At 36.6% G+C, this 20,223-nt stretch overlaps 1 protein-coding gene across 1 annotated transcript in view; it reads left to right on the top strand.

Moving 5' to 3' along the window:
- Positions 1-20,223, top strand: part of LOC101855057 (adhesion G-protein coupled receptor G4) — a gene marked incomplete in the record, with an annotated part of 58,866 nt that overhangs the window by 36,055 nt on the left and 2,588 nt on the right. Inside the window, 11 exon segments of the mRNA XM_013088636.2 lie at positions 213-362; positions 1,105-1,232; positions 2,078-2,122; positions 6,310-6,433; positions 8,014-8,158; positions 9,732-9,807; positions 10,735-10,875; positions 11,455-11,587; positions 13,740-13,860; positions 15,605-15,631; positions 20,065-20,178. Of these exon segments, the coding sequence (XP_012944090.1) occupies positions 213-362; positions 1,105-1,232; positions 2,078-2,122; positions 6,310-6,433; positions 8,014-8,158; positions 9,732-9,807; positions 10,735-10,875; positions 11,455-11,587; positions 13,740-13,860; positions 15,605-15,631; positions 20,065-20,178 (1,204 nt within the window).

The raw sequence follows: 20,223 nt of genomic DNA, 5'->3' as shown, positions 1-20,223 counted from the left end.
AGGTGGGGAGGGAAAGGAAGAGAGAGAAAGAGAGAGAGGAGAGAGAGAGTGAGTATGTTAAAATTAAACCTCTAGTTAAACTTTAAAAAATAATCCTAAAGAATATATGATGGGCTGAAAGTCTGATCTCAGTCTTTCTGTTCGAGTGTCGTTAAATAAATAATCTTTTTTTGTCTGATAAATACAAATCTTCTGCGGAATATCCTTGACAGAATGCGACAAATCCTCGGTGTGTGTTCTGGGATGAGGACCTTACTGAAGATGGTGGAGGCTGGTCCGACGAAGGCTGTAGCGTTGTCGAGGCAACGGATGGCCACACTATGTGTAGCTGCAATCACCTTACTAACTTTGCCTTGCTCATGGTAACATTTTTCACTTTCATATAACTTTTTAAAATACTGAGCTTCATTTTCAGTTATGAATCTTATACAGAAGTAAAAAATAATCATCTTTGTTTCTTTCTATAAATCTATAACAAGCTCTTCTTGCTTTAACTGTCTTAATTCATCTTTTTGTGGAGTATCTTTATTGAGCCATGGATTTTATTAGTATTGTTCATAAAGGCTTCTTGCTGTCTCACTTTATGATTAGTGTTTTAATGATTAGGTTCACCACTGTTGAGCACAAAAGAAGTGTGTTCAATTCCCAGTTTGTTTTATTAAGTTGTATCTTTCTTGCTTTATGCTGCAGAGTCATAGACCCCACCTCCTCCTCCCTTTGCCCCCTCCTCCAGGCGTCTGACTCTTTCTGCAACCTTTCTACTGCTACTCCTTGGCTCCTTCTTACTGCTGTCTTTTAGCCACTTCCATGATCTTAGAGCTGACACCAAGCCTTCTCGGATAAGGGCAAAAAATTTCAAAGGTCACGTGTGCAAGTTGTGCACATTAAAGATGTCTTGGTGGTCCAAAATCGATAAGAGTAGGCTTTGGCCGCCACCCGGGCAACATTCAAAATTAATTCCTACCAAACTAAAAATGCTCAAAATGTGTCCTGTGCGCTCCTATGACCTTAATCAAGCAGTTGCGAGCACTGTAAAACAGTAACCATGTAACATTTTTTGTCATTTCAATCACTATAACATGTCTAATTCCTTTCGTTTTTCAGGATGTTTACCAAGAGGGTTCCAACCTCAGTGATCTGGACAAAAAAGTTCTATCCATCATCTCCTACATAGGCTGTGGAGTGTCGCTGTTTGCCCTGTTGTTAACCCTTATAACCTACAGCATGTTCAAGTGAGTACCGATCTGACGAGTTCTTAGGAAGTGATTTCTTAAAAGCAACTTGTAAATGTCTAAGAACTGAACGAACTCTTACTTACAAATGGTCGTTTTTAAGGACAAACGGGCTAACCCAGATTTCGGGGGTTTCCAGAAATCTTGACCTACACCAAAGGTGGGCATTGGTCTACCTTTAAAAGAAGTTTGGTTTCATTTGTGTGTATAATTGTTTGGTTATAAAGAAAACTCTCCTTGTCTTTTAAAGAAACTGAGCAAGGGGTAAAAACTTTATCTTCGGTTTTCTCAAAACGGCATTTTTCGGTATACCCTGTTTGTGCTTAAAAACGACCAAATAATCCTTCACTGACACACTTTTCGATTCTATGTGCAACATTTTCTCTGATGTCTACTGTCTGACCATACCTTCAAAATTCCATTTTCTGTATGAATTCTTTTTTGTCTGCCTTTGTATCTAGTAAGCTACCAGCATTCTTATTTTCTGATGTATTTTGACTTTTCTTTTTTCATATACCAACACCACTCTCTTTAAAAATGTCTTTCACATACACTTGTGGTGGAATAATTATTTTATGTGAGAGAAACTTTGAGCAGTTTCTACTTAAACTGGGTTTATCAAGATATGCTCTGTTTTATCTGCTGTTTTAAGTTATGCTGATCATACACAGAGTTACATTCAACTAGATATTATTCTCTTTCAGTGAGATCGATTGTTTTATGTGGTCTGCAGTTTATAGATTTTTAGTATGCAGCTATTTCCCTCATTTAAGATTTTGCATGAAAAAAAGAATTTGTCCATACTCATTCTTTGCTTTGTTACTCATTGTTTTTACTTCATAAAGCCAAGGGACACGTTACAATTTATCTGACCAGACGTTGACGACGAGGTACCAAACTCTGCATGCTTCCCTTGTTATTTTACTTTCTTCCGTTTGTGTTGACTTTTTTTCATCAATACCCGCCTTACACAAATCCCAGACTGTACATACACGTACGTTTTTTTATGTCAATTCTTAGAAACACTGAACTTTTCTTTTCAGTCCTTTCAAATATAGCTTTGCTAGAATAGGTGTACAATGTGCATTATATACTTGTAAAGGTAGAGTGAATCTAGTTTAATTTGAGTAGGTATTTCTTGTACACTGAGACTTTTTTCCTTCCACTGACAGCTTTAATCATACAATAATGGTGCACATTTTGCTCATGCAAGAGTGTTGTTGGTTTTTTTAGTTTGTATTCCTCGTTACAAAAGAACAATTGGAGGCAGGTACTAACAGTGTGAAGGAATTTAGCTCAAAAGGACGTCAGCCTTGATTATCCTTCTATTGAATATGAAAGTTCATGTTTTATTAACCATGTTTTTTTTGTGTTTTTTTTACTAGCTACAGTTTTTGGCTCACTGGTTCTGCTTTGTAACTTGTTGTGTAGAAAAACGCAATCCACTGTCTATTTGTTCATGGTCCTTTCACTTCAGGATATTGGGACTTTGCTCCCAAAAGTTTTTCTAAGCCTGTTTTATTGTCCAGTGTCGCAGATGAGTACAACTGCTTTCTTAGATGTTATTGAAAAAAGTTCTTGTAGAGTAAGCTGATTTAGCTTTTATGAGTTTTACATTGTTGCCACTGAGGTGACCGATGCCAAGAGAGTTCATTGTGATAGAAATTATGGCATTTATATAATCAAAAAGTTGCATCTGAAGGTTGCACTCAAAAACTCCGGAAATGTAGACAAACATGTATATCCTGGCAAAGTCGTCTAACTGTTGTAAACCCGGAAAGCAAAATTTTTCAGGATAGAAAAAAAACCTAAATGTTTCTTGGAGTTGTTTTTTTACTGCACATTCTCCATGTATCTTTTCTTGCTTTTTTTTTTTCAACATATTAAATTTGTATTTCAATAAAAATTTTCTCAAGCACACGCAGTTGATATCACAGTATAAGAAGCTGCTATTTAAAAAATGAATGACAAAATTGTTTGCTTAGTACATAGAAACAACCTGGTGATGATGACGTACTGCTGGAGATTACTGGTACTGCTGGAGATTACTGAGAAGGATTTCATTCTGGAATTTGAAAAAAGTCTCGTTATTTGTTTGGAGATGTCTCTCGACAACTTTCACATCTTTTTCTAAAATTCTGTTTGCTTTGAAAGTGTTGTTCCATGTGGTGTGGTGCCACTGCATGAATATGTCGGTCTCGTAACCATGGCAGCGGCAAACAGAACTGGTAGTTCTGTGTGGATCGAAGTGGTGGTGATCACTAACATTTACATACAAAAATAACAGTGTCAGAGGTTTTATTACTGTTGTGACTAATGTGACAAGGTGCAAGTTTTCAAGGAGGATGAACTATGCTTTTTTTAATGTTTACATGATCAGGAACAAGCAAAGATTCTCTATTAGGTAGTAGAGAATCTTTGGTACAGGTCTATCCACTCTTTCTGTTTTGTCAAATAACTTTTCCCTGGCCTACAGGGAAAGAGGCATAGGGGTGCTAAGTGAACAACAGCTATAGATGTATAATATTTCTGGTTGGTAAAGAATGATAGTGCTGTCTAATGAGTAGAAGTAGCATAGGTCAAATTTTTGTTCTCAAAGAATCGTTAAATTGCAGATCCGTAGATTGTCTTATTTGATTGCTGGAGCATTTAATCATTAAATGATATGGAAAAAAATTATATTAATTCAACTAGGGCCTATATAATGTACTTGTTTTGGTTTCTTTGTTTTGTTATATTTTATTTTGTTTGTCTATTTGTTCTTGAATGGAGAAAATGAAGGGAGGAGGTGGGGTAAGTTGGGGTGAAAACTTTGATTTCAAAATGAGAATTTATCTTACTGCTTCTTTTCATTTATGCTTCCATCTCTCCATTAAAAAAATTCTCTCTTGATGAAATTCAGCTTTCACCAAAATATGTTACATTCCTCTTTTTTCTGTAATGCTGGTCTATAAACTCTGAGCTCTCTGCACGAAATTTCAAAAACAGAAAAATATCCTATGAAGTAGGGATTTACTAGAACAACATCCTAAAAATATTTTGCTATCGAAAAAAAAGGCTAAATCTTAACATGTATGGTGGTGTTTTGAAGAATGTTGGCTGTCATCATATTGAATTACATCCTGGAGTTGGCATGTACCGGTAGTTAATTGATCTGGTGAATGTTGTAAAAGCTGATACCCTAGTAAAGTTTGTTTATGATATTTTCAAGTACATAAATTTTCACCTATAGCTCTTGCATTCAGCACTCTAGCTTGATTTTTGTTTGCTTCAAATATGAAATGTAAAAATAAGATATTTTAACCATTTCATATTTTTTTGAAAATGGGTTAAAGGTTAACTATATGCAAAATAAGATAAGTGCCCGGTGCTGATTCCTGAAATCAGTTGCCTCTATGTTTTCTTTTAAAATGATTTTCTTTATAAAAATAATAGGAAATTTCTGCTGGTTTACTTTATTTGTTGTTCTTTTTCTTCTCTCAATTTCGCATTTTTCAGCTTTTTAAATGTTTTTTCCCCTCTCTTCTGCTTTGCCAAAAATATTATTTTTTCCAATAAGTTTTTTTGCTTAAAAGTTTTTACATTTAGGATAGGCAAATGATTTCCTGATCCCTTTCAATACAGTCCTCTATCGGGAACTTTGTGCTGTTTGATCTTTTTTCAGTAAGCTTTATTAAGAAATTTGAGTGTTTGTCTCTCTTTTAAAAGTGACATATTTGCAACAAACTGTGCTTTAATATGAAGATTGTACACTTGGAAATTAATTTACTCCTCATGCCCATTTGGTTTACTTTTTATGTGTGAGGGAGGGGGGTGGAAACTACAACCAGGAAAAGAAAAGGAAAAAGAAAGAATTTTGCTGAAAGATCTCTGGCAATGTTCATGAACAACAGATCAATTCAGTACAATAATATTCATTCAAACTTTTGATTGCTTTTGTTCATTGTTTTTGGGGAGTTTTCCTGCTGGGCCGAACATTTTGCCTTCAAGTAATGACTTTTGACTCAAGTAATTTTCCTTTAAACTTGTACCAAATAAATATCTAAAAGACTTTGTTTCAGGTTCTCTTGGATTAGTCATTGTATATAAACACACTTTTTTTTAAAACTGCTATTTTTCTGCAATGACTTTGGTTTAAAAGTTTCTGTTTTTTCACACAACACATTTGATTCAATTGTTATAATTAGATCACAATAATTAATCTTGATAAAACAATTTAAATACCTTTTAGGGCTTCCAATAACAGTGAGATAGAACTGGCAGGCCCCTGTCCTGTACCACCCAAAGAGTTCAGTTAAACTTTAAACGGTTTGTGGCTGTTGTATTCCTGAATACCAGCATCTGTGGTGTAAACATTAGGGGTAGGCTCTTCGCCTTTCTTGGAAAATGTGTGAGTTGGATTCCTGCATGGTGAAGTGTATTTTATAATTCTTGTCTGTGCAAGGAAGCTTCATGTTGCAGGTTGGCCCTGACATGCAAGGTTGGGGCGGCTCGCCCCCTAAATGATAAAAAAGTTGTGTTGATGGGTACAAGAAACTTTGCCTTAATGTTCTCCTGAGTTCACATGATGTCCACCATATTAAGCCCAAGAGATAGAAAGAATCTCTAGTGCATTGATAGACCTATGTATTGATTACTTGAAAGGCCCAATGACTGATTAATGGATGATTAATTGGAAAGTAGATGTTCCTGTATGAGTCATAACTTTTTGTTCCACAGTGACAGTTTTATCATTTTATCAAAATCAGACTTTTGTTTAAAGCTTTGTAGGTTTTCTATTATAGGTCAAAGTAATTAATTTATTTCTACTCTTTTGTCCCCTCTCCTCCACCACCCTTTTCCCATTTCACTGAATTGACATGTGATTTCAAGTGAGGATGCCCTCTCTTGTGTTCACATTGAGCCCTTAATTGTTCAACATTCCCCTTTTGACTTCACCTATGAAAAAACAGAGCTATGATTTTCTATTTTTATCGCATTTAGTCGAACATTTAATTTTGTTTCTCATGTTTTAGAAAACATACCCCCTTCTGAATACAGACTTTAAATTTGTTTAATTTTTTTTTTCTGCTTTCAGAAAACTGAGACGTGACAACCCATCCAAAATTTTGGTGAACCTGTGTCTGGCACTGCTCTTCTCTAACCTTGTTTTCCTGGTGGGCATGCAGGACTACACATTCGACAGTGAAATTGCTTGCAAGGTAGTTTTCTTTGTTTTTTGTTTTTTTTTAAGTAAGGTTTTACGGCGCTCGCAACTGCATAAGGTCATATGAGCGCCAAGGGGTGGTTGTGAACAGAGAAGTCGAAACAGGGCATCAGGCTTACTCTGCTCTCTAGCCTCAACAGCACAAAGTCTGCTTCGACAATCAAGGCACCCCGGAAATAGCAGTTCATAAGAGAGTGATGAACATACTAAAGAAGCAGAGGAAAAGAGACGATAGTAAGGATGAGGAAAGAAAAAGCAGCAGTTCCCCCTATAATGTTCTGGCACAGTATGAGCATGAAATTGATAAATGAGTCCATTTACAATTCTGCCTGTTCATAAGAACATGTTAATATCCTGCCTTCGGGAATGGCCCAAGGTAGTTTGACAAAGTATTATTTAATTATTTTTATTGTTATTTATAAGAGTTATTTTAAATCGCAAATATATTTACACTGAATTTTAGTATTTTAACATTTTAAAGTCTAATTGTCGACAAACCGTGCAGTGAACTGTTGCGAAAGCTACCAACTTGTGTTTCGCGCGCTCATATGACCTTACGCAGTGGCGAGCGCCGTAAAACCCTGTACTACTACTGACAAAGTATTATGAATTTTATCTGAATGCTGTTAAGACTTTAAGGTCTTATTTGCTTGGGGAAGGGTGGGGGAGGGAGGGCAGCATGGCAGGGCTAATGGTTAGGCTCTTCGCTTTGCCAGCAGAGGTTGAGAGTTGGATTCCCACAAGGGAAAGGTATGTTATTGAAGAATGTCTTTTTGTTGGGGTGTGTAAATATTTGTTGTATCCCACATTCTAAATGATCCAAACTCAGGGTGTCTTTGGGGACTTCTTGTATTTCCATATATATACATGTCTTTTTGACTTGGCCTTGTGAGTTGGAGTTTTGGCCTTTACATTTGTGGCATCAACAGACTTGATCAGTATCAGTACATGGTGGTGTTGGTGGCCTAGTGGTTAGGCCCTCAGACTCGCTATTGTAAGGTCGTGGTTTGAATCCAATAAGGAATCCTACCTTGTGTCTTTGGGGAAGGCCCTTTTTTACACAAATTATCCTCACTTCACGCAGGGGAGAATGGGTACCCGGCAATAAACGGCGAAAGATCTTGTCAGTTTGTTTGTGTTCGAGTGTGTGCAATCCACAGCTTGCGCTGTATGCAACTCATGAAGCTTAGAATGTTTCTGAGTTTTCTTGGGTCTGCTGAAATAGGCTAATAATAATTGTAAAGTGTATCAAGTATGCTGTAGAGCATGGATATGTACTGCAGAAAAAGAGGTATTATTATCTGTTTAATATTTAATCGAATATGGACAATCTTTACAGATAATAATTTTCAACCATGGTTGTTTAAATGAAATGGCTTTATGCATGTTGTTGATTAATTTTGAACCCAAGTGAAAGTAACTTTCTAGTATATAAACTTCAAATTCAAATTTTCTTTACAAGATCACTTAAGAAATTATGTTATTACCTCATTCTATTATAGCATTGTTTCTTTTGGCAATAATATGTTGGTTGTTTTCTTTTTTAACATGCTTTTTTGTTTTTTTTCTCTGTAGATTGTTGCTGTTTTACTGCACTACTTCCTATTGTCTTCTTTGACATGGATGGCTGTGGAAGCGTTTTACATGTACCTAGCTTTGGTGCTGGTGTTCAAGACTTACTTCACCAGGTTTATCCTCAAGTGTGCCCTAGTGGGCTGGGGTAAGTCATATTGCAGGCGTGGAGAGTCAGGGCCTGCCACTTATCCCACTGATGTTTTTGTCCATCTCTCTTGCTTTTCGTGATGCTGAGTTTTAATTTGTAGATGTGCTCCTCTGTGACTCAAACATTGCAAAGTGGGTGGTTGGCGGGTGCTCTGGTGTGGTTTGCTTCTTCTTTCCTATCAAACATCTATCGTCTTTATCTCCCCTCCTTCTTTTTTGTGTTTGTTACTCTCTTGTAACACCTCTAATCTTCTGGCGCTCATATGACCTTATGCTGTTGCGAGTGTTGTAAAACCTCTACTAAACTAAAAAAACATTGCAAAAATATTCCTCATAAATGGTTAAACCATGTCAGAGAAATCATATTTTAGAATTGTTAATGGCGTTTTTCAGTGTTGCTTAGTAAAGCTGCATTTGGTGTTGTTATGGAAAGAGAAACATATTGATTACTATTGATTGTAATATTGTCTGTGGAAATTAGGTGTTTAACGCTTGCAGAAAATTTTAAAAAATTGTTTTTCAAGTTTCTATTTTGCCTTGCTGAAGAAATTCAGATCAAAAGGATAGATTTGAGAAACGATGGTCTGTTATTCCTTCTCTGTTAATAATGCATGGTAAACTGATGTTATGTGGTGTAAAAGCAGTGGTCTTAGCCTTGAACTTCCAAAGACATATGTTCAATTCCCAAAAAGGAAAACTTTCACAAAGTTTCTCATTTATTTCTGCTGGGATGTATCTTATTCAGCACCGATTTTCATGGACATGAAGGTTAAAGCCATCTGCCGAATAAAATAATCAATATTTTGTTGATGTTGATGTAAAACACTGAGGCCTTTCTCTTATTTTTACTTTACTTGTTCTTTCCACGTGTACTGACGGGTGTTGCAAGGAGAACCAACTATCTGTCAGCTCTGAGTCTAGTGGCTTGGAAGAGGCTTGTGGGCGGTTGGCGGGTGTTCTGGTGTGGCTTGTTCTTTATTCGTTCCTTCTTGTTAAAGATCTATCATCCTTATCACCACTCCTTCTTTTTTGTGTTTGTTACTCTCTTGTAACACCTCTAATCTTCAGCACTTATATGACCTTATTGTGTTGCAAGTGCCGTAAAGCTCTCACTAAAACAGGAAGGTCTGGTCCTGAGCTCTGTCCTTCACAGAATCAATCCAGTGATGTCAAGGTGTCCCTCTGTTTCTCCAGCCAGAGTGTTGTAGGCTCACAATGCTGATTGGTCGGAGAGCACTTCTGATGGTTACTCACTATCATTCGATAAAACAGAGGACTGGTGCTTTTCCTATTATGTCTGTCATCACCTCAGTACAGATCTGGCCTCTTATTGTCTTGTTCATTGCTTTTTAAAGCTGAGATACAGTAAAAGTGAAAGGAATTTTAGTGGGGGGGGGGGGGGGGGAGGGGGTTATTTTATTTTCCATCTGTTGTCTCTGCCTCTCTGCCTCTCTGCCTTACTTTTTCTCAGCATTTAATGACCATTATTTTGTCGATGTGCTTCTCTTTACGCAAACAAACAAACAAACAAATTATATGACATGATTTTGTGGGTTTTTCTTCAATTTCAGGTATTCCCTTAGTGGTGGTTGCTATCACGCTGGGCATCGACAAGACCAACAACTATGGCTTTGTTAACACTGGACTGTGAGTTGCTCAAAGATTACATTTTTTTTCTATTCTATGCTTCATTTCAATACTTGGTCTTGTTTAATGCCTGTGAGGTTTTGTTTCGTCATTAGTGTTGCTTTTCTTTCCTTTTTTTCATTTTTTGGGGGGTAAGTGTTTTACAGTGTTTGCAATTTCATAAAGTCGTATGAGTGCAATGTTGCTCTTCTCCCATTCTGTTGGCCACAGATGTAAGAATGGATGTTTGGTGGGTTCTTTGGATGGGAAAAACTCAGGGGTTAGTGGAACCTCAGGAGTTTTCACTCACCAAAGGGTGGGTGGTTGGCGGGTGCTCTGGTGTGGTTTGCTCCTTCTTTCCTATCAACCATCTATCGTCCTTATTTCTTCTCCTTTTTTGTGTTTGTTACTCTCTTGTAACACCTCTTATCTTCTGCACTTATATGACCTTATTGTGTTGCAAGTACCGTAAAACTCTACTAAAACTAAAACTCACCAAAGGTTTATTCCTTCTAGTTTTTTTCATTATATTTTTTTTTTGCCTTAGACTGTTTTGGTCGTGACTAAAAGTGGCTATTATTTTAAAAAATCTTTTTAACCTTTCAAAAAATTTCATTTGGGTTTTGGTTTACGTTAACAAATAAAAATGTTGTTTTCTCAGGTGATAAAGGTGTCTAAGAAATCAGATAGATTGTATTGTGAGTGTTTCTTGAAGAAAGTACTCTTGAACAGTTGAAAAACAAATTTTGACTAATTCATTTGATATTGGGAATGATTTGTGAAGGCTCAGTGAAAATTTGGTTATAACTGACTCGTAATAATTCTTTTATTGTAGTGAACACAGGCAATCCAGGAGTATGTTGTATTTTGTGATATGATCTCTATTGATATGATCTCTAATTGTAGTGCAATTATGATGAAAGTATGAATATTCCTATAATGTTTCAGGTGCTGGCTTCGAAATCCAGCTTTCTATGCAGCTTTTGTGGGCCCAGTATGCCTGATTTTACTGCTGAACTGTGCTGCATTCGCCCTGGTCATAAGGCAGCTGAGATCCAGCTCAAAGTTAAATAAAACAGACAGAAACAGGTAAAAAAAAAAGGTGTCAGGTGTGCTTAGCAGTTTGGAGAATCAATATCTTTTGTTGTTGTCATTGTCATTGTTTTGATCTTCTTTGAGACAGTGTAGTTTGTTTCAAATGTGGATAGTGGGCTGAGAGAAAACTTTCCAAGAAATATGCGGAAGATAGTTCAGCCACTTAGATGTGGTAGATCAAGTTTTTAAATTAGCATCTAATGCTGGCGAACAAATGGGATTACAGTACTCTGGAGTTGTGTGCTGTGTGATCAAGGTTATGTATAGGATGCAGCAAAATGCAAAAAAATGTAAGGCTATGTAATCACACTTTATTATTTTAAATTTCAAATGGGAAAGAGCAATTCATTTATTGGCTTTATTCCCATGTGCGGTCAATTTTTCACTTTTCAGAGTCAGTAGATACTGTATACCAAAGTATAATGTTGAATAAAATTAATTTCTTTAGCATTCGGTCATTCTCAGTTTTAAATTATAATTGAGAGTATTGTTGATAAGTATGCTTAATGTTAATAGAGAAAAGCACAGACATAATATTGTTGCCTTAAAACTTTCCTACTTTTCTTTTTACAGCACTGTCCAACGTCTCAGAGGTGCTATTGGAGTGGTCATCCTTTTGGGTCTGACGTGGATTTTTGCCATCTTCGCCATCGACCGAGCTAGTGTTGTGTTTTACTACCTGTTTGCCATTTTCAATTCTTTACAGGTAGGTATACTGTAGCCACAATAACATTTCTCATTAACATAAACATCGTTCTGTCGTCCAATAGTTAAAAATAAAGATTCACTGTTGTTTATACAGGTTGAGAATGCTAGGAGTGTAATAAACATCCTTTGAATTATAACCACAAAGGAGAATATCGGATTAAAATATTTGTTTCAGAAAGATCACTTTGTTATGAAATTTAACATTGCAATACCATACTTGAACTGTGTAATTTTTGGCTAGAAGTATATGAGGTTTATGATGGTGGATGAATTATTTGTGTTCTTTTCTTGTGCATTCCTGATAATATGCTCCTGTGTCACAACTGTGTATATTTTGGTTAAAAATTTTGATTCACCTTGTGTTTTAGAATGTAGAAAACCAGACAAATTTTCTAACCTCTGATCTATCGTGCTAAATGACAGTTTCAATGGTTGGGCGGATGTCTTCAGGTAGGATATATCTTACTATTTTGGTGGTTGTAGTCCATATAGAGAAAAGACCAACATCCAGGATCTCAATACAAGAAAAAGATTTACAAGTTCACTAATTCTTTATCCACTGCGACGGGGCCCTTTTTTGGTACTAATTCAAAAAATGACGAAAACACCACTATGGGTCATTAAGTCAAACCCAGCGAACCTATAATAATAGTACTTCATCTAATGAATGAACTTCCGGTAAAAGACACCTGTTTTCGGCAATTGCCGAACAGTAATTTGATGTCGAAGTCATCGTAAAGCTATGTACTCGAGCCGCTGTCAGCGGCTCACCGGCACAGCAGTTCCCACCACGACCCGCTGGGAGCGGCTTTCCGGAGATAACGAGTTAAAGATATCCATTATCTTTTGTAGAATTAGTTTTTATTCCTATGAACAATGAAATCAAGAATCTTCTAGTGAGTTTGATGGTTATACATCTTTTCTGCTACTGAACTTTAATGTTTCCACCGTCTTCTGGGTAAAAAAAATAAAGTTTAAACCTTCACGTCTTTGCCCATCATGGGGATCACAACTTGCTGTTTCTTCTACCAGAGAGACATAGCAGGCCCCCACAGGGCTGTGCTACTGACTGAAGTGCCTTTAGGCCATTCAGGGGGGATATTAACAAATTCTTATGCACAGTAGAATTGTAAATGGGCTGATTTATTAATGTCATGCTCATACTGTGCAGGAACTGGGAACTGCTGCTTTTTTTTTTCCTCATCTTTACTATCATCATTTTTCCCCCTCTTTTTTTTTACGTTTGTCACTCTCTTGTGAACTGCTATTTCCAGGGTGCATTGATAGTTGAAGCAGACTTTGTGCTGTTGAGGCTAGAGAGGTGAGCAGAGTAAGCCTGATTCCCCGTTTGGACTTCTCTGTTGACATCCACCCCTTGGCGCTCATATGACCTTATGCAGTTGCGAGTGCCTTAAAACCTAACTAAAACAAACAAACAAGACATAGCGGTAATCTATCAGTGACTCCCATGATGACCTCATCTTGGATGTTGCACTGTAGGTGAAGCTGTTAAAAGTAGGAGGGGGGAGGGCTATGCTTTTCATCTTTTACCACTCTTACCACTCTTACCACTTTTATTACTTCATCAGTTTTGACTAGGGAGCTCTCGTGGCCTAGAGGTTAAGGTGTTTGCCTTTCATTCAAAGGTCCCGGGTTCGAATCCAGGTAGTGACCAAAACATTTTCTTCTCTAAAATTTTCTCCTTTCACCTCCGTTCCTGCTCTCTAGCAATGTTCTGTTGTCTGCTTTCATCTCCACTTTCTTCCCTTACCCCCTACTCAGGGCTCCTGAATCTTTCTGCAGCCTTTCTTCTGCTACTCCTTAGCTCCTTCTTACTGCTGTTTTTCAGCCACACCGCTGATCTTCTGGTAGGAAAGATCTACACCTAGCCTTCTCAGACAAGGGCGGAAAATCTCGGAGGTCCCGTGTGCAAGTGGCACTGGTTAAAGAACCTTTGGAGGTCTAAAATCGATAAGAGTAGGCTTCAGCCGCCACCCGGGCAAAATTCAAAATTTCTTATCAACTGAAAAAAGTTTAACATGTTCTGCATGCTCCTGTGACCTTATACAGTTGCGAGTGCAGTAAAACACTTAACCTACCATCAATTTTGACTACACGGCATCAATATTTTTGTTCTCATTTCTGAACAGGGTTTGTTCATCTTCATCTTCTACTGCCTCTTGAAGAAGGATGCAGTTGCAGCATGGAAACGGAGCCTGCCTTGTTGTGAAGACTATGGTGACCAAAGTAAAACTTCTTCCAACAGCCGAGGTATGGCTATGCATACTCTTGCCTCGTCTAAGCCTCTTGTTTGCTCTGGGCAGACAAGCGCTTGAAGGCAAACATTGTGTTTTGTACCTGTAGAATTGATTCCATATTTTCCAATCTGATTATATACAATTAGTTATTTTATTGAATTTGTGTAAATGGTAAATTTCATGATTTTGTATCATTAGAAGGCCTAAGGTATTTGTTTGACGTTACTTTTAAAAATGCATTTTCGCCATTTTTTATGCCATCTTCAAACATTTTTCCCTATGGTCTCTTGCTGATGTATAGCTTACATTTCTTCAGTCTGGTTTTTTCTTCGGCAACAATTATTTGTATTTTGGAAATTTAAAATAAAGATTATTCATGTTTAAGAACAGGAAAATTTTTCGGAATAATAGAAGACAAATAATACAGTCATATTCATTCAACAATCGCAGTGCTTTATAGGAGGATGATGCTCTCATGATAGTCATTCCTACAATGATTAAAGGGGTTGTGATTTACTCAGTCATTATAGGGTGCTCAGTTGTATAAGTGAAAACGATATAAATGCTCTGATATTGCCTGATTGACTACATTGATTCATTTAGTAATTGGTAAATTTATTAGCCTTTAATGAAATCATCTCTTGATGTTTGCACATACTACATTGCCCATTTACGCTTTTCCTACATACCTGTCACTTCAACTCCAATAACCTCTGTATTCCAAACTATAAATGTTGCCAGTAATTTGCTAGTTTCCCAATATATTTGTCAAAACAGAACTATTTTAGCCTCTTGTTTTTTGGGGGTTTCCAAGAAACAGAGGTCATTTTTCCAAAATATGTTGTGATTTACTAATTCAGCTTTTTGTTTTTTATTTACAATGAATAGAACAAGCTTCTATACCTGTTCATAATCCTGTAATACATCGAGAAGGTAATACTTGGGCATCTACTCTGTGCCTATGTCCTGTTTTATGTCGTATGTTGTTAGTCCCAAAGCTTTGAGGGCTTGTGAGGGCTTGACCTGTGTGCTTGAAGAGCGCGCATTCTCTCCCTGCTGCGCATAGGATTAATGGTTTCCTTGTGTGCCAAAGCATGATGGTACAGTAAACCTGTGTTGTAATACCGTTATATAGATGCATACAGGATAGATGAAGGGTTTATTGGTGAATAGCATTCTGTAGATTTTAGTTTGCAAATGTAGATGTTATGTTTTGTTTTGGTGTTTTGTCTGACCTTTTTGTTTTGTTTTGTTTTTTCTCTTTTTTTCGGAGGGAGGGAGGGCTTATTATGCCTATGTGTCAAAGAAGTTCTTATATGTTTTTGTAGCAAAGTTGCAGAATTTTTAAAAATTGGATTTCATGATTTGTATGAAAACTTGAAAGGAAGATGTTATTGGAAAGAACTTTTTGTAGAGAAAGGTATTAAGCTAAGGATAAGCAGCCGTGGGTGGTTGGCAGATGCTCTGATGATGTTTATACCTTTTTTCCTATCAAACCTGTATCGTCCTTATCTCTCCTTTTTTTGGTTTTTTTTGTTACTCTCTTGTGACACCTCTACATTCTTCATCACTTATATGTTCATGTTTACACATTCTGTGGGGTTTTTTTTCTGGTCACAAATAAATTAACTCTCTTGTGCTGAACTTGTCAGTTTTAGCCTTTATTTATCAATCCTTATTCATTCTGGACAGCTTTGCACAAATTTTTATCCTGGTCTCCTGAACCTGTTTGAAAAACTTGTCTTGGTATCCTTCAGTTCCAGGCGTAACGAAGAAGCAGACAGGTATTGTGTTTCAACAATTCAGACTAATTTATACGAATGTCACTCTGGGTTGAGCACTAATTATGGTCTCTCGGTGAACACGTTTGAAATATCTTTAATATTTTTCATGTTACAGGAAGGTTTTCTTTGTTTTTTCCCTCCAAACACTTGGGCTGGTTCTAACCATTTGAAATCTAACCTTGGTTGTTTTCCGTTCTAACAAATTGAGAGTCCCTGTTATTAAATTTTTAATCCCACCAATAGACTAACTTGCACGTGAATGATAAGCAAAATAATTGAAAGTGTTTTAACCTCCTGTTCATTCATAAGTCATGACTGTTGACAAATCTTCCCAAAATTTCTATTTCTTCGTGGTTTACTTCTGCCAAAACAGTCTACCATTTAATTCCTGGATTTGGGCAAAGACATGGAGGGTGGGGAAATAGAGGCTGTAAATTTCCAACCAACTTCCAATTTCCAATTTGGCATTGCTCATGAATATGAAGATCGAATGCTTCTTTCTGTCTGTGAATCTAAGCTCCTCCCCTCAATGATAACAACCCAGAGAAAACTGGTGTGACTGGTCTCTGTTTTTGAATTCTTTGGATAAGATAACAATATAACCTCAATTGTGTCGATGGGCGCGTAAAATTACCAACCTTTTTATAAAAGATTACTATATTTTGAAAAATTAATACTGAACTAACAAGTTGGATTTTCATTAAAGTTTGAGGTATTGGTACTGATTTGTCCATGCATCTTTTGAGGTGATTTGTCTACTCATCGCTGGGTTCTTTTATGCTTTATATATATATATATGCTAGGATTGAGTTTTTAAAAACTGAATTACAAGGACCCATGATTCCTAATGGCGGATGAGCTGGTGGTGCAATGATTTTATTTCTCTCTTCTTGGACTTTCCATTCTCAAACTTCAGCTGTCTTTGTAAAGGGTTTTCTGAAAAACACTTAAGCCCCTTCATTATTATATCGGTGTATGTGTGTGTTTGTGAGAGAGAAAGAGGGAGAGGGAGAGAAAGAAAGAGCGGGAGAGAGAGAAAGAACGGGATAGAGAGAAAGAGCGGGAGAGGGAGAGAGAGGGGGGGAGAGAGAGGGGGGGATTGAGAGAGAGAGGGAGAGAAAGAGAGAGAGAGGGAGAGAGAGTGAGAGAGAGAGAGAGAAAGAGAGGACAGTTATGTTTGTACTGCTGTATATTATGTACACCTGTGTCGTGTGTGTATCTGTGAATGTGTATATGTTTATGTTTTTATGTGTATAGGTGGATGTGTGTGTTTGCATGCATGTGCATTCATGTGTATATGTGTATGAATGTGTGTGTGTCCAAGGGTATATACGTCAGTGTCCTGTCTATGTTCAAGGATAAACTGTTGAATGCAATATTGTCACTATTTTACCTTTAGCTATATGATCAGGTTTATTTCATATCATCCTTTTCTGTGCTGACATAAATTTTTGTTGTCCCTTCTTTTGTTATAAGATCATATGTAGGAAAAAATCATTTATACGGTCAATACTTAAGTGTATTAGGGTGCCAGAAATAAGCAGTTTGTACATTATTTGCTTATATCAGAGCACTGTATAATAGCTGCGTAGAACATACAGCATATTTGTTCAGTGGGGCCCGTGACTTTTTACGGAACTTCCAACTTGACAACTGTGACATTTTATTAAAAACAATCTCACCTCAGTTGTGTGAAGGTGTTTCATAGCATGAAAAATAATACTAACAAACCGAGAAAGTCTTTTATAGTCTATTTCTCCCCTTGTGCAGTTGTGTTGTTCTTATACAGAGTGGTAGTAAACTTAAATAATGTTTGAGTTAATTTTTTCAAGGTTTGAAAACTAATAATTTTGAGGAAGACTGACTGTATTACTGGAGTAGTGATCTCATTCTGATTGGTCTAAGACCAGTGTGATGTATTATTAATTATTTTATCCATTTAATCAACACATTCAATTTCAGTTTCTTTTGAAATACAGAAAAAAAATTTGGCCATTTCTAAATTTAGTCAATCCGATGTACAGGTTCACTTTTGTGTGAATCAAGTGATTTGAAATTCTTTGACTGCTTAAAAAAAATGAAAAAAAACATTGTATGCTTTGATATCCATGTTAGTAGATATGTAGCCCACTGTCTTTGTGTTGTAAAAGATATATGCATATATTCATATCCTATGATTTAAAATGAAATAGCTTGGTGTATGTTTTGGTTTTTGTCACTGTTGCAATAATTATATAATGGAGCTTAGGACACACAGAGAAGTGTTAATGGTTCATGTGAGAATGTTTTAGCAAGGCTGTCTTTAAAATGTCAATGGGTCAAATGATTTTTTTCTATTAAATTTTCCGCACAAAGCCTCAGAGTTTTGTTGTCATTTACTTTTCATGTGCTCATTCTGAAAAGAAATATTTCCATCCTCAGAATGTTTTTCAAACAGTAATCAGTTTTTCGACTCCAGGAGAGATCATTACAATTTTTAGAGGAGTGGGGTTACAGAATGAAATCTACACCATGGAAATAATTATTTGCTTTGTACATAAATATCTAACATACTTAATTGTGTTTTCCAATAGCACTAATGGTGAGAAACTACTTCCTGTTTTGATACTTACCTCACCAGAATGTGTTCATACTGTCATTACTTCTCCACCCAACAAACTAACCAACTGTCACACCTATTGCTTGAACCATTAGGTGAACGTGTTCTTTATAAGACTTGTGTGCGTAAGTGCAAGAAACCGTATGTCTGTTTAGAAAACAGAGTTCTTTCAGAAGTTAGAACAGAGGCAAAATGATCAAGACTGAATTTGATAAAATGTGTACTGCATTATATTTTTGTATGAGGTAAGTATGATTGTGGTTTACTCTGATGTTTAATTCAGGATGTATACTATACTCTTTAGCTATCAGCTGCTTATTTCAGTGTGCTTGACTTTGTCGTTTTCCCAAAATCGTACATTCTTCAACAACGACAATGTTTTTGGTGAATGTTGTGTGCCTTTTCTTTGTTTCACTTGATATCCTCCTTCCTGTCTGCTGTTACTGCTATTTTGTGCTGTCGTGTCTCCGTCTCTTCTTAAAGAACTAGTCACATCTTACAACAAGTTAGAAACATAGGTCTAGCTTTTTGAGCTCTACACTTTGATTATTTCAATGTCAGTCACTATTACAGTATTTGAGGTTTCAAGAGTTTTTTGTGATTTTAATTAATATCACCCATGAAAATAATCTTGGTTCAGTTCACCTTGTTGATGATATGCGAGAAAAACAAACTTGTCAGTGAAGCTGACTTTGCATTTTAAAGATTTTGCAAATTCGCATTTGTCAATTTATTTTTTAGGATGTGGACGTCAATTACCTGCAAGGCATTAATTTTCAAATCTTTGCGTTTTTTTAACATCTCTTTTGCCTTAAATTTGAATTTTATCAAAATGTGTTTCTAAACCAAATTGAAAATGAACCATTGGTGTCTCAAAGGTGTGACTTCTTCTTTAACTTCAAGTATGTTGTCTGTTCTCTGCTTGGGGCACTGTGTCAGGTTGACATATTTTGTAGTGCAAGAAGCTAATTGAAGGAGGCCCACAGAAGTTCTCCTAAGCGACCAATGTGTAGACTCAGTAGAGGCTCACAAATGGCTTCTAGTGGGAAGCAGATCATAAAGGACTCTCTTTGATTAATGTGGACTGTGACTAATAAGGACAGAGGTGTTTTAAGCCTCTTATGTCACTTCAGATTGTTGTATATTCAAATCATATGTTAGCTGTGTAGTGAAATATTGTCCTTGACTTACTGAAATGGCTTGTGCTCAATTTAAAAAAATTTTCTGGAGAATTATGCAGATGTGAATGATATTTCAACCTAGTTGTTATATTTATAGAGTCAAAATTGTCCAAGGTGTCCGCCCATTGTTGTCTTAGACCGGTGGATGTCTCGTACACTGTCATTATAATATCTTTTAAGTGCAAGAGGGAGTGGGAAGTGGTCGTTTGTGCATTTGCACAGGTGACTGTCATGGAAAGGTGGCTGTTAGAGAAGAGATATGAAAGGAATGATTCAACTAAATTTGTCAAAACAGGAATTTTTATTTTAATGTCATGTCATTACCATAGTTGACTTATATTTTCCAATATTATAATATAACAATGACATGTGACTTTTCCTTGATTAGAAGCATCTGATTGTTTATGACAGTAATATTGAGTCCTGTGAGGTCCGACTAAAAAAAAAAGAGAAAAATGTATAGTCCAAAATCATACAGGGTAAACGGAGCTAGCAGACTGCTTTCCACTTCGTGTGTGTACGGAGATGCCACTAATAGGTCTTTATTGTTGTCCTATTTTATTTCTTGCTTTCTATCTCTGTATGGACAGTGCAACATCATTTGGGTTTTTTGGGGGTTTTTTTCTCTCAAACTTTCTTTTTTTTGTCTACAGCGGTCACCACGACCAGAGCAAGCCCCCACACTAACAAAAACGCAAAACATTCGGACAACTCTGTCGATGACAGCTCAATGACAGCCTCAACCTCTATGACTGGTAGCAGAGAATGTAAGAAGTTTTTTTTTTATTCTGATTTTTTTTGGGGGGGGGGGG

This window comes from Aplysia californica, unplaced genomic scaffold (genome assembly GCF_000002075.1).
Source record: "Aplysia californica isolate F4 #8 unplaced genomic scaffold, AplCal3.0 scaffold00779, whole genome shotgun sequence".
NCBI lineage: Eukaryota > Metazoa > Mollusca > Gastropoda > Aplysiida > Aplysiidae > Aplysia > Aplysia californica.
The sequence above is the reverse complement of the archived record's forward strand: the minus strand, read 5'-3'. Positions and strand labels throughout refer to the sequence as shown.